Source organism: Epinephelus lanceolatus, chromosome 5 (genome assembly GCF_041903045.1).
Source record: "Epinephelus lanceolatus isolate andai-2023 chromosome 5, ASM4190304v1, whole genome shotgun sequence".
Taxonomy (NCBI): domain Eukaryota; kingdom Metazoa; phylum Chordata; class Actinopteri; order Perciformes; family Serranidae; genus Epinephelus; species Epinephelus lanceolatus.
In genome coordinates this window covers 43,336,993-43,350,947 of record NC_135738.1, presented here as the reverse complement: position 1 = coordinate 43,350,947, position 13,955 = coordinate 43,336,993, and the positions used below count along the sequence as shown (strand labels likewise).

Here is a 13,955-nt window from a genome sequence, read left to right as displayed (position 1 = left end):
CACCAATAAACAATACAAGCAGAAACAGTACAAAGCAGAGAGGTAGAAGAAAACAAAACAAAACAAGACACAACAACAGGTGACTCAACTCAGCCAAAAGCCAGGGTAAACAGGTGGGTTTTAAGACGTGTTTTAAAAATAGAGAGGCTAGTCGCAGACTGCACAGACAGAGGCAAAGTGTTCCACAGCGTGGGAGCCGCCACTGCAAAGGCTCGATCTCCTCTAGATTTTAAGAGGGATCGAGGAACGTCCAGAACTAACTGGTCAGCTGACCTCAGGGCTCTGGAGGGTTGATGCACCTTGATAAGGTCGGATAAATATTCAGGGGCCAGTCCATACAGAGACTTAAACACAAATAAAAGAATCTTAAAATCAATCCTGTATCTAACCGGAAGCCAGTGAAGCGAAGAGAGCACTGGTGTTATGTGCTCATATTTCTTTGTCCCGGTAAGGAGACGAGCTGCTGCATTCTGCACAAGCTGTAGACGGTTAAGCTCTGATTGGCCGATGCTGACATACAGGGAATTACAATAATCTAAGTGCGATGAAATGAACGCATGGATAACCTTTTCTAGATCAGCCCTTCTTAGATAAGGTTTGACTTTGGCTAGGAGCCGAAGCTGAAAAAAGCTAGCCTTAACCATAGAGCTGACCTGCTTGTCCAATTTAAACGCCCCATCAATAATCACACCTAGGTTTCTGGCCTGGGAACCTATATAGGGTGCTAGTGGGCCAAGGGAGCTGGCAAGAACCTGGACAAGGTCAGGACGACCAAACAGGACAATCTCCGTTTTGTTTTCATTTAATTTTAAGAAATTTAGGTCCATCCATGTTTTAATGTCCCTCATGCAATTAAACACAGCATGGAGGGATTCCTTGGAGGGGACCTTTAATGGCAAGTACACCTGCACATCATCAGCAAAACAATGAAAAGGAATACCATGCTTCCCAAATATCGACCCCAGGGGTAGCATATATAGGGAGAACAGTAGAGGGCCTAGAACTGACCCCTGGGGGACCCCGCAGGTCAGAGGGGCCACAGAGGAGGAAAACTGCCCCAACTGCACACAGAAGGATCTATCAGCAAGGTAAGATTTAAACCACTCCAAAGCGGAGCCTTTAATGCCCACACAGTGCTCGAGACGTGACAGGAGAATAGTGTGATCCACTGTATCGAACGCCGCTGTGAGATCTAATAAAATTAAAAAGGCACAGTTACCAGAATCAAGGTTTAAAAGAAGATCATTAAAAACTTTTAAAAGAGCTGTTTCAGTACTGTGAAGAGGCTTAAAACCAGACTGAAGCAATTCACCAATGTTGGCCTGATCTAAAAATTCTTGGAGTTGGTTAAAAACAACTTTCTCTAAAACCTTGGAAATAAACGGAAGTTTAGAGATTGGCCTGAAATTAGAAAGAACCAAGGGATCCAGATTTTTCTTTTTTAAAAGAGGCTGCACCGTGACATGTTTGAAGGAGGATGGAACGCATCCAGAGCTGAGACACAGATTTATAAGAAACAAGATAAAAGACCCAACTGAGCTGAAAAACTTTTTAAACAAATGGGATGGAATGCTGTCAGATGGGCAGTTAGCAGGGCGAAGATGTTCGACTATTTCAGTGAGTGCAGAAAGTGAGACAGGCTTAAACTGGTGAAAAGCAGCTGAGCTTACTGTAGGAATTGAGGGGTCCTGGGCAGGCTGAGGGAGTTTGGGTCTAAGAGCTGAAATCTTATTGACAAAAAATTGCAAAAAATCCTCACACAGAGAAGAAGACGGTTCAACAGAGACATCATTACAAGGGTTCACAAGTGAATCAAATACATTAAAAAGAACCTGAGGTTTGTGAGCTTTGTTGGAGACAAGTGAGGAAAAATATTCAGCTTTAGCAGCTTTAACAGCCTGCTGTTAATTAAGAAGGCAAACACGTAGGAGATCCCTAGAAATCTGGAGATTATCCTTTTTCCACTTCCTCTCCGCTTGTCTACATGCGCGTCTGAGCGCACAAGTGGACTCATTTAGCCAAGGCTCAGCCTGTGGCTTAACGCGCATTAAAGTCATTGGTGCAATGGAGTCTAAGATCTCAGTACAGAGAGAATCAAACAACTTCATACAAACATCCACACTGAGGTCGCCAAAGTCATCCAGAGAATATGAGTCTTTCCAAGTGGCAGAGAACTGCAGAGGAGTCAAAGAATTAAGAACACGGAGATGGCGAACGGGCGCGGAGTCCGTGTTGGAGGGTGTAGGTAGTGAGATGGAAAATAGAACAGGTAGATGGTCGGATAAGAGTGTGTGGCAGATTTCAGTTATATGTATACATTCAGTCCATATGACAGTACAAGATCCAGAATATGGCCTTTATCGTGTGTCGGCTCCGAAACAGACTGCATGAGATTAAGAGAGTCAATTAGATTCAAAAAGTTTCTGACCAGCAGTCTGGTCTCACAGCAGACATGCACATTAAGATCGCCAACAATTAAAACGTGGTCATACTCAAGAATAATACCCGACACAAAGTTTGCAAAGTCCCGTATAAAGTCTTTGTTAAATTTCGGTGGGCGATAGACCACAGCACAGAGAACAGTCATGGGGATTTTTACCTCAAAGAGTTGGAGCTCAAAGCTGGAGCCATTGACAGCCAGAGACTGCTGGACGTGAAAGGTGGATTTGAATATGGATGCCAGTCCTCCACCTTTGCCAGTGGTGCGAGGGGAGCTGAGGAAACTACATCCAGGGGGAAGGAGCTCCGAAAAAGGAGCAAGATCACCTTCATGGAGCCAGGTTTCAGTTAAAAACATAAAATCCAGTTTGCGTGAGGCAAAAAAGTCATTCAGTAAAAAGGTCTTATTGGTGACAGATCTCACATTCAATAAAGCCAACTGGAGATTAAAAGTGTCCAAAGGTGAAGCACGCTTCAGTGTGCGGAGGTTCCGACGGTCCACGCCGCATCTCCCGGTCCGAGCACGCCAGCTGGTAGGAGGCAGCAACAGCTGATCAGGGTCCGCCAAACAGCTGACGCTGTCAGAGCTGCTAGCGTCAGGGAGCACCGGCCGGATCCATCGGGCTCTAATCCTCCATGATTGCAGGGCAGGGGAAACATCTAGAAAATACTGATTAATGCCATAATCCGACACACGAACAGACCTTAGGTGAGCCTCCAGCCTGACCCGGAGGCCTCCTCATTTACCCTGTCTTCTCCGGCGTCTCTGACGGGCAGGGTGGAGTGGAGGACCCCTCAGGAACGCAGGGATTTCTTCGAGGCGTGGAGAAAAGTTCACCAATGGATCATATTTGAGCTGATCGGAGAAGCCTCTAATCTCAAGTAGAGTCTGGCGATCATAGGTGAGGAGAGACGACACCTCTTGACAGAACAGGTAAATCACTAAACATACAGCAAATACAAAGCAGAGCGACAGACGGCCAGCCGAGCACCCTGGCGCCATCTTGCCACACACAGATAATGTCACAGGTCAATTCATGGGCAACAGCTCTAGTGGACATTCCTGCAGTCAGCATGCCAGTTGCACGCTCCCTCAAAACTTGCGACATCTGTGGCATTGTGCTGTGTGATAAAACTGAACATTTTAGAGTGGCCTTTTATTGTGGCCAGCCTAAGGCACACCTGTGCAATAATCATGCTGTCTAATCAGCATCTTGATATGCCACACCTGTGAGGTGGGATGGATTATCTCAGCAAAGGAGAAGTGCTCACTAACACAGATTTAGACAGATTTGTGAACAATATTTGAGGGAAATGGTCTTTTGTGTATATAGAAAATGTTTTAGATCTTTGAGTTCAGCTCATGAAAAATGGGAGCAAAAACAAAAGTGTTGGGTTTATATTTTTGTTCAGTGTAAGTATGATGCTGATATATATTAAATTGTGTGGACCTTGAACTAATGACTAAGGTGAAATCTGGATCCCTGGCTGTACCAGTTGGGAACCACTGTTCTAGAGTTGTTGTTCCTTGAGTTTCTACTGATGTTCCTAGAGTTTCTACTAATGTTTCTCGAGTTTCTACTGATGTTTCTAGAGTTTCTACTGATGTTTCTAGAGTTTCTATTGATGTCTCTGGAGTTTATACTGTTGTCTCTGGAGTTTCTACTGCTGTTTGCATAGTTTCTACTGTTGTTTCTAGAGCAGTGGTTCCCAGATGGTGGGTCGTGGTCCAAATGTGGGTCACAGGTCCATTCTGAATGGACCTCAAGTGACTTGCAAACAAGTAACATACAGCTAATTAACAGACACAACAACTGGCTCAAGGATAAGACCAAATGCAAGTATGAAGCTGAATATCTTAAACTGTGTGTACCTTGAACTAATGACTAAGGTGAAATCTGGACCCTATGGATGTACCAGTTGGGAACCACTGATCTAGATGACTACATTTCCAGCAGCGAAAATGGCATTCCAAAATATAAGTGCAGAGGATATGGAAAAGGATACATTTGACAGTGTTTTGGCTGAGTTGGATATCAAGCCGTATTAATTTGAGCCACCATATTGCTGAAGAAATGTAGTGGAGAGAGGCTGAGCCTGCAGCAGTTCTGCAAGAGTACATGGGTGAGCCTCCAGAAGCTGAGCTGCTGAGAGCAAACAGCGACTAGTGGTGCTTTTGCTCAAATTGCCCCATGATGCCAACAGATAACAAGGTTTCATGCACCACTGAGCAACTTTCATGGGAATGAATGGGGCCCTGCCTCCAATGATGTATCCAGTTTTCTACATATGCCCCAAGCCTCCAGGAACCACCTAAGCTTTGAAGTCAATTTTTTTAGTGGCCAGTTACATCGTCACATGATGCCATGGGCCCAAAAAGACTTTCATGTTGACTTACATTAGGAAAGACACATCTGTAAATCAGTGGATACATTTTTTTTAAATAACTGAAATGTGAAATGACTTGTTTCACCACTGGAGTTTGATCCATTCGGCCCAATAACATTTGGAAAGTCTAGTAGAGCCTCAAGATTAAATTATTTTACTCCCATTCAAATTAGCAAAGCACTAAACTGGAAGTTAGCTTTTTGGCTGGCAGAAGTTAGCCACTTGGCCACACTTTCCTGTACACACTCTATGGGCCCTATAAAATTGAAGATCTGGGTATTTTCATGCCGTGGAATAAGAGTGATTTTGGCTTCATGCACCACTGAGCAACTTTCATAGGATTAAATGGGGCCGCATTTTAAATGCTGTATCCAGATTTTTTAATACATCCATGATTCGTCCATGGTGGAAGTAGTCAAGAACACTTTTTTTAACTCTAGGGTGCACTAGTGCTAGCAAGCAACATTGTTTGTTTTAGAAAGGCCAATATTTGTTCTTTGTTTAGATTATCAAAAGGACAATAGATCATAGATGTTTGTTTCTTGCTGCCCTAACTAGTACACTAGAAAAGTTTCAAATGTTAATTAAAAACATTGCAATCAACATTGTCTGTTGATACTTTGATCCTTTGAGTGGAGTTGGTGCTAGAATGGACGGTCCAGAGGGACGAGTCCTGCTTGTTCACAGAGCAGGGGCACGAAATCCCCGAGGAAAAAAATGATAGAGTCCACAGCTCCACGTTCAGGGGTATGTGGACACTGTCATTTTCTTCAAATTAACTCAAACAAGGACAGACAAAAAAAAAAAAAACTCCACTGACAGGTGCATGCCTTGTTTTCATATACCAGGGATGAGAGAGCCATATCACACATGGTGTTGGGATTTTGCAGTACCACAGAGAATGCAGATAGTGACGAAAATCCGTTTTCCACAAGCAGCCACAACCTGTCCATTAAACTGTTAGCCGAGTTTTGTTGAGTCTGACTTTAGTTTTGTCAGTGGACTTAATTTCAGTCCAGTCAGACTGTGTTCAGGTTTTAGCTTTTTTTAGCAAGTCTAATCTTTCCTTGCTGGCTGCTCAGCTTCTGGAAACTCCCCAACCAGAAAGCATGGTTTGTTACTATGACAACATTCTCATGTCATTAGTTGCAGCATTACTGCATATTTTAAAAGTGATTTTGATATTGATTTCTTCTCTTCTTTTTTTGAAATGTTTGACATGTAAAATAAATCATGGTTAAATGTCACAAGTTGTTTTTGATGTGATGAAATTAATAGTAAAAACAATAGATTAATAATAATATGATAAATCCTAGGGCACCCTTTGCTTGTCCTCAAGGCACTGTAAGATGCTGCAGCACCCACTTTGGGAACCCGAAGGCAGACTAGCTAATTTAGGGTTAGGGTTAGATGCTTAAATGGTTAGATGGTTTAACTCTGATTGGATAAATCCTAAACACATTTATTAAAAATCTGATGTTTGCTTCTTAATATTTTTTAATATTAAAGATTTAAAATCCAGGTTTTCAAGGGCTTTAAAAAAGGGCACATTTGAGAAACATAAATTATTTATACAAACAGCAAGTATTATCTATTTAGTATTTCAACTGTACTATAAATCAGTGGATGAATCAAAGTGGTTTAGTAGGCAGATAAAATTACTCTGTTTTGGACATCCAATGCCAAGAACCACAGGTCAGACTTCAAAACAATGTATCTGCCTGTACAAAGCTGTTATCTGTGGTTGAGCATCAAACCACCTGCTCAGTTTCAATGACATGAAGTGCTCCTCCCAACCGGCACCCCTGCCCTCAGCAATACCTCTGTATCAACATCACCTCTGTGATTACTGCCCAGCCTGCCAACAAGCCTCTGTGAATCTTAAGAGCCATCCGATGTGCAAGGCCATCATCACATCCACAGCCCTGCAGCTTTGCATTCAACATCCCCTAAATCCAGTATTACCTGATCAAGGACTGAGCTTAGTTTGTAGTCCAGACTGTGCTTGTCTCGTCTTTGGACTCCAGAGTTCCAAAAGAACTCTCTGTTGGCTCTCTAAACTCCTCGGGCTGCAGCCAACCTTGCTCTCATCAGCTGTGAATTCTACCACTTCAACCACTTCCTGTACGTCCTCTAAAATTAAATTCAAAATCCTGGGAATGGCTTACAAGACTAAGAAGGGTGCTCTGATCTCTCCAGGACCTTTAATTCCAGCCAGTGCCTTTTTACTCTCACTAATTCTGCTCTGCCTTTCCTGAGAAGCTCTGACCAGCACTCTTCCACTGCTTCATTCAACTCCATCTTGTTTCCATCTTGACATGCAGCAATGGGCCACAGGCCGGGCCGCTGCAGCCTTATACATGGGGCACCTGCTCTATCCACTTAGCCACTGATGCCCCTATGCTTGTAATTTTGATGAAGGAATTTACTCTTACTCTGCTGTTGTAGTTGTCATCAGTGTTGGGATGTAGTGAACTACATGTAACTAGTAGTTTAACAACTCTTTGTAGTAGCTTGCTGGTAGGTCAACTACATTAATTTTTTAAACAGTGATTCAAGTAGTTAGTAGTAGTTAGATTATGTTTTATTTTCCATTTTTTGTGTAGTTAACTACAGAAACAATTTGTATGGAGCCCGAGAAGTTTTTTGCTGGCCTGTGACTTTGCTTTATATTTTGTTAAAAGTTTGTATCATATGTAGGGGTGGGGTAATAAATTGAATATACTCGATGTATCACAGCTTGTTCCAGGAATGATATTTAAAATGACTATATAGCAAACATTGAGTATAAATGGTCACCTCATTTTTTTAGCCACCAGCATGAGACTGGATTTGGCATTTTGATTTTCTCGCTCTCTCCCTCTCACAGACACACACACATAAAGAAAGACTCAAAAACACAATATGTCACACACACTCCTCTGCCTGTCCAGGTCACTTTCTCCCAAACATTAGTGTGTGAGCAGGTGCAGCGTGTTTCTCATTTACTCACATTTTGAAACTATGGTACACCAATGCGACTTGCAAATATTATTAATATTTTAACTTAAGAGCTATGAGGGGCTTTTTTTTCAGCTTACAATGAATAACTCATCACATTTAACAGCACCACGGTTACAGTTTAACTTAATGAATTTAATGATCGCGTGAGCAAAGAAAGAGTGTTTCTTTGTACATGCAGGGCCCCAGACCACGACCATTTAGTCACATTTTGCGACCATGGAGCACCAGTGCGACTTGCAGGTACTATTAATATATGAAGTGGAGAGTGGTTAGTTTGTTTAATCTCACAGTGAGTAAATTCTCATGTTTAACAGTGTTGCTGTAATGGTATAACTGTGTGCTAACTGCTAACATCTGACTCTTGACCAGAAGCGTCAAGTTCACTGCATAAACACTTCTGGCCTGAGATGAGCCAGGTACTTCAAAATAAAAGCACCAGTGGTTCCACTGTTATTTGTTTGATTATTGAAATACTTTATTTAACCTTATTATAACAGTATTTCATTTCACATTGTTAAAACAGTACTTTATTATGACTGTAGCTCCTTTATTTAACTGTATTGTAACTAAAGTTCATTTAATCATTTTGTATTTTAGTACTCTACATTACTTTAGAGATTTCAAAATATCAAGATTTATACTGTGTATTGGGATATAGCCTAAAAATATTGCAATATTATTTCTTAGCCATATTGCCAGACCCTAATCATATGTACATTGTCACCTTGATCATGTTTTTACAGAGTAGTTTGAAGCAGATAGATACATAGTTACCACCATATATCTGCCTTATTAAGTTGTCATGGCAAATGTGTGAGCATACAGCTGCCAGTTTACATATATCATGAACACAGAGCAACAACTATTATGACAAATGTAAGAGATAAAAGGAGAATGTACTGTATTTAGGACTGTTTGTTATTTATGAGGGTGGAGGGGGTGGTGGGGAAAGGGAGAGGGGGGGGATGGTGAATTTTTAAAATGAATTCAAGCATCCAGACCATTATTTATAAATTTAACCTCTATGTGCTGGCACCACCCACTGCAACTCATGAAAATGAGTTGAAATGAAATGAAATGACACAGCTGTTCTGTAAAATGCTAACTACATAAAAGTACTTAAAACAACCTTGTTGCTGTTTAAGAGCTTCCCACTCTTCTTCAATAACTTTTATGAGCTACCACATTCTTAAAAAATATATGATAAAATATGATCCATGGAAACACATTGCTTGGTAAATGAATCACTTCATTCTGTGTCAGTGAAGTGGCAAGTCAAGAAAACAATTGCCCAATCATAGATATATTTGGAAATAACGTGAATAACACAAATGCCTCAGGTTTTAGTGCTGAATCACGCATTTGACGATTATTACATTCTTGTGACAAAAAATGACGTTAAAATCATTTCTTGTTGATTTCCTTTTCTTTTTTGTGTTTTTGTGTCATTTTTAGGTTTTAGGTTTTTAGGTTTTTGTTTGTTTCTTGTTGTAATTTTGTTTTTGTTGTTTTTTTTTGTGCATTTTGTTGTATTTTAGGTAGCCTTGTGTAACATCTTGGCCAAGAGACTACAGATGAAAAATAGTGTTTTGGCCAATAATGGCAGTTTTATACCATGTGTCTTTATTAATTTGCACCGTCCCTTCTTTAATAAACTAAACTAAACAAATACACAGACAAGCTTCAGGTTTGTAAGAGGAAAAAATGAGAGCCTAAATCTGAATGTGTTTGACAGTGGGACTGTAACATTGAGTGAGTGTGTAGTAAAACAGAATGATTGGCCAAAGTGAAAGGCTAAAAACCTCAGGGGGGCTGCAGAGTTGCGGATTAATCTTGTTGACTTTGGTACAATAAACAACTCCTTTTTACATAAGTCATATTCATTTGACTCAGTGGCAACATAAAAGATATTGGCTATGTTATTTTACTTTTGGAAAGCCATTAATATATTATTATTAGAATTAAGGCTTTGGGAAATTAACCCTTTAGGTGAGAAATACATTGACACTTAGTCACAGAGATGTCCCTCCTAGATCATTGGCAGTTCCTGCTGCCACACATTTAATAGCAGATGTCTAGTGTTTAAGGTAATATAATAGTAATTTCACATACTTCCATGCACAAATCGGGATTGAGCACCATTGAATGAGAACCTCATGGCACATGGCGGGTTATTTGGTCACTGGCACAAGCCAGGCTTGCCTTCAGATATGCAATGTACCACTGACTCATGAATTAATTTGTTGTCATATCTTAAACATATTTTGTCTTTTTTCTGTCGTCCTGCAGGGCAGAACCTATTCTGCAGAGAATAAAGGAGGACCGCACCCGGGTGGTGTCTCCCTCTTTTGACAACATCAAGTATGATAGCTTTGAGATTGAAGAGTACCCGCTGTCTGCTCAGGGCTTCGACTGGGAGCTGTGGTGTCGATACCTCAACCCACCAAAGTCCTGGTGGACACAACGCAACCACACAGCCCCCATCAGGTAAACACAGGAAGAGCGAAAATACTTTGTTTTAAGCTTTACACGAGGAAGTTGACTTCAAAAATCATACAAAGGAAAAAAAAACCTTTTAGACATTTTATTTTATTGAAGAAAATGTCTTTTTATTCTGAAAGAAGGGACACCAGCAACATAATCTGCCCGTGCAGTATTAATTTATAATCATTTCACTTGAAGCACATTGAAGGTTTGATAAGATCACTTACTAAGCTCATTATTTTTACATTATAATTTCTTGAAAACTGATCTCCATGAATAATTATGTATGTAAATTCTGGTAAGTGTAGTGTCAATATTGTAACCCATGTTAAACCTCAGGGATGCAGCGCAGTGACAGAGCACATTAAGTGGAACACATAAAAGCTGAAGTCTTATCAGAAGCACTGGGCTGTTACACAGATCTAAGAGGAAAGCATGTACATGTCACCCTTACTATTACAGCACATCTGATGAGACATATAGTGTGTACAGTAATTGCACGTACCCTGATATGTATAGAAGTATCTAGGTCTTTACCACCATTGGCCAGAGAACACTACTAATATGACATTTCAATGTATTCTCATCAGAACACCTCAAGTACTGCCACTTTGTCAGTAGAACTAAATGTCAAAACCATGACATGTCAGGAAGCCTCCTGCATCAATTTGGAATGTTGGCAGATGGTATCTCAGCTGACACTTGTTATATACAATGTGTCTTTTCAAAATACACTTCCATTTTCACAGTTCCATTTTTACATTATTTCCGTAAGTTTAGGTAACAAAAATATGTGGTTAGATTTAGAAAAAACACCATGCATTGGCTTTAAATAATTATGATTCTTACAAATGTACAAAGTTACGTGACATTCATTACTACTGTAGCATGCCACATATACCCACATACCACATTGCCATTAAAATAACTCCATTGACTTTTGGTTCACACAGGAAACAAACAACTGGCTCCCAGGTGAAAGTCCTGTGTTTGTTTTTCTCATCCACCTCCCCTCCCACCCATCCTATACAGACTTTTTCACTTTTTATACAGTGGTAGTTGCCAGCGATGTCAGAAAAAGCTGCTGCTAAGTGGTTATCATATGGCAGTGTCTGTGTGCATGGATGTCTGACACTAACATCCCCTGACAAAGTGGCGGTATTTGATGAGTTCAGTATTTGATGAGTTTGGGAGTTGCCAGTGGTGTCAGAAATAGCCACCGCTCATGTGTATCATACAGGTGCATAGATTGTCTGTGTGCATCGGTGTTTAACATCCACTGATAAAGTGGAGGTATTTGACAAATGCAGTAGTTGCCCGCAGTGTCTGAAATAGCTGCTGCTAAGTACGTATCATACCACCACGAGGAGTGTCTCATTGTTTTGGTTTCTGATGCTGACATCCACTGACAAAGCATCAGTATTTGACAAGTTCAGAAGTTGCTGGTGGCATGCCAGTAATGGCTGCCACTCGGTGCATATCATACCGCTACAAAAGGTGCGTTTTTGCATCAGTATCTGATGGCAAAAATAAATGACAAAGCAGCAGTCTTTGATGTGTTAGGAGTGAGACGGGGCAGGAAAGATCAAGGTTGCATAGGCTACGTTCAGGCTACAGGCAAAAGTGGACCAACTCAGATCAACTGACTTAGATCAGTTTTAGTGTGAAAAACAGCAATCGCATGGAATCAGACCTTTTCAATTCTGATGTAGGCATTTCATATATGCTCCCAAATCAGATACACACACACACACACACACCCATGTGGAAGTCACAGCCATTGCTCTATAGGTGTCATTTCCACACAGGATTCTGGCGACATGTCCCATGACATGTCATTTTTTTGAAATGGCTGATTCTGTCTTTTTGAAAGCAAAATTTGTCAAAAATGTTATAAAATAGGCTTGCACCCAGAAATGTTGACCATTGCAAATTAAAGCATGTTCAAAAAGGTTTATTTGCACAAAGAAAACATACAGTGTAATGTAAACATTAGGGCTGTACCCAAATATTCGGATAGTCAAATATTCGTTTCTATGGGTAGGTATTCGTTATGAAAATGTGGTATTCGGTATTCGTTTTTTTATTTATTTATTTATTTTTTTTTTTTTTTTTTTTTTTTTAACATTTTTTTTGGTGCTAAATGTAGTCTTTTTGTTGTTGGTAAATGCAGGTTATCAATAAAAATCAAAACTTTTAAATTGCATTGTTAAAAATGTGAAAATATAGTATCGCCTACCAACTGAGCTTGTGCGCACGGCACGCTTGAGCGCATCCGTCTGAGGCTGTGGATCAATGCCAAGTTTTACCACTTTATCACTATTCCCTCTAACTTGTAGCAGTTTTTTCATTATCTTTTGAATTTAATATGAGTTATGGAACCGTTTTTTGTCAACGTTTGTGTTTTGAAAACGGCCGCGGACTGTCACCTGCTCAATGCATCAGTACCTTCGGATGCCATGACAGTAATAGATTATAGATTAATAGATTATAATATTAATGTCAAAATATCATTTACAGACTGATTTAACAGACGATCACTGCTGCCCGACCCGCAGGTCAATTTGCGGGTCCCGCGGGTTACGGGTCGACCCACGCATCACTACTCAGCTCAGTCTATAAAGGCTGTACACAACAGTAAGGCTATAGACATTATATTCTATTCAGGCCGGCAAATTAAACAGGATGACTAGACAATGTGAAAATCAAAAGAAAGCATAGAATAATGTTCTGAAGGAGACTGTTGTGCCATGACATTTTTTTGTGGTTTGAGAGCAAAGATCCAGTCGCCGCTGTACAAAACTCCGTATTATAAAAATCCACTCCCCATAGAGTTGTCAAGGACAGGGAAATTAGCTTTAGCAACCAAAATAGTTTTTTGTACTAGGTTTTAAAGATGTTTATTACTTCTGTAAAGTTGGGCATTTTAACATGGGTGTCGATGGGGATTGACTGGCTTCTGGAGCCAACCTCAAGTGGTCATTCTGAGAACTGCAATTTTTGGCACGGTTGCTGCTTGTCTGTAAAAAAAATCTTTGACCCTTGTCTGCTGAGACTTTCCCCTCTGCCTATAATTTCTTATTTTCTTCTCATTTTCTGTGTTAGGCATGTTTGTGGCTGTGTACCTGCCTAGCACTCAGGTGAGGTTGGAGCTTGATGAAAAGCTAGTGATGAGGTGCCAGACTGTAAGCAGCAGGCATCCAAGAGAAACAGCACTGAAAAAAATGTATATTGAGGCAAAATGCCAAATGAGAATGAATCTGCACTGCACAAGTTATAATATACAAGTGTATTTCAAAATAAATTGCATTACAATCACTCACAGGCTTTTATTGTGATATTTAAGTAATACATGGAGTTTAACTGAGAACACAGTGAAATACAGTAATTCTACAGGAGCATATTGCTAAATCACAGTAATCAAATGTACAAAAACTGAAGTTACAGTTAAATTCAGTAATTTACAGGAATATACCACTCAGTACATTCAGTAATGTATTGGGCTTTAACTATGAGGTTACAATTAAATATAATTTCCAGCAGCATACTGCTAAATCACAGTAATATACAGGCATAACTACTGTGAGATCACAGTATACAGCTGTTATTTCATACCAATTTGCTGTACAAATGAACAGTAA

General features: G+C 40.3%; 1 protein-coding gene across 2 annotated transcripts in view; it reads left to right on the top strand.

The window, feature by feature from the left end:
- Window positions 1–13,955, top strand: part of galnt18a (UDP-N-acetyl-alpha-D-galactosamine:polypeptide N-acetylgalactosaminyltransferase 18a) — a 303,599-nt gene that overhangs the window by 191,718 nt on the left and 97,926 nt on the right. For both annotated transcript variants that reach the window (XM_033635588.2, XM_078168258.1), the window contains exon 5: window positions 10,120–10,317. In XM_033635588.2, coding sequence (XP_033491479.2) covers window positions 10,120–10,317 — 198 coding nt within the window. The remainder of the gene's footprint in view (window positions 1–10,119; window positions 10,318–13,955) is intronic.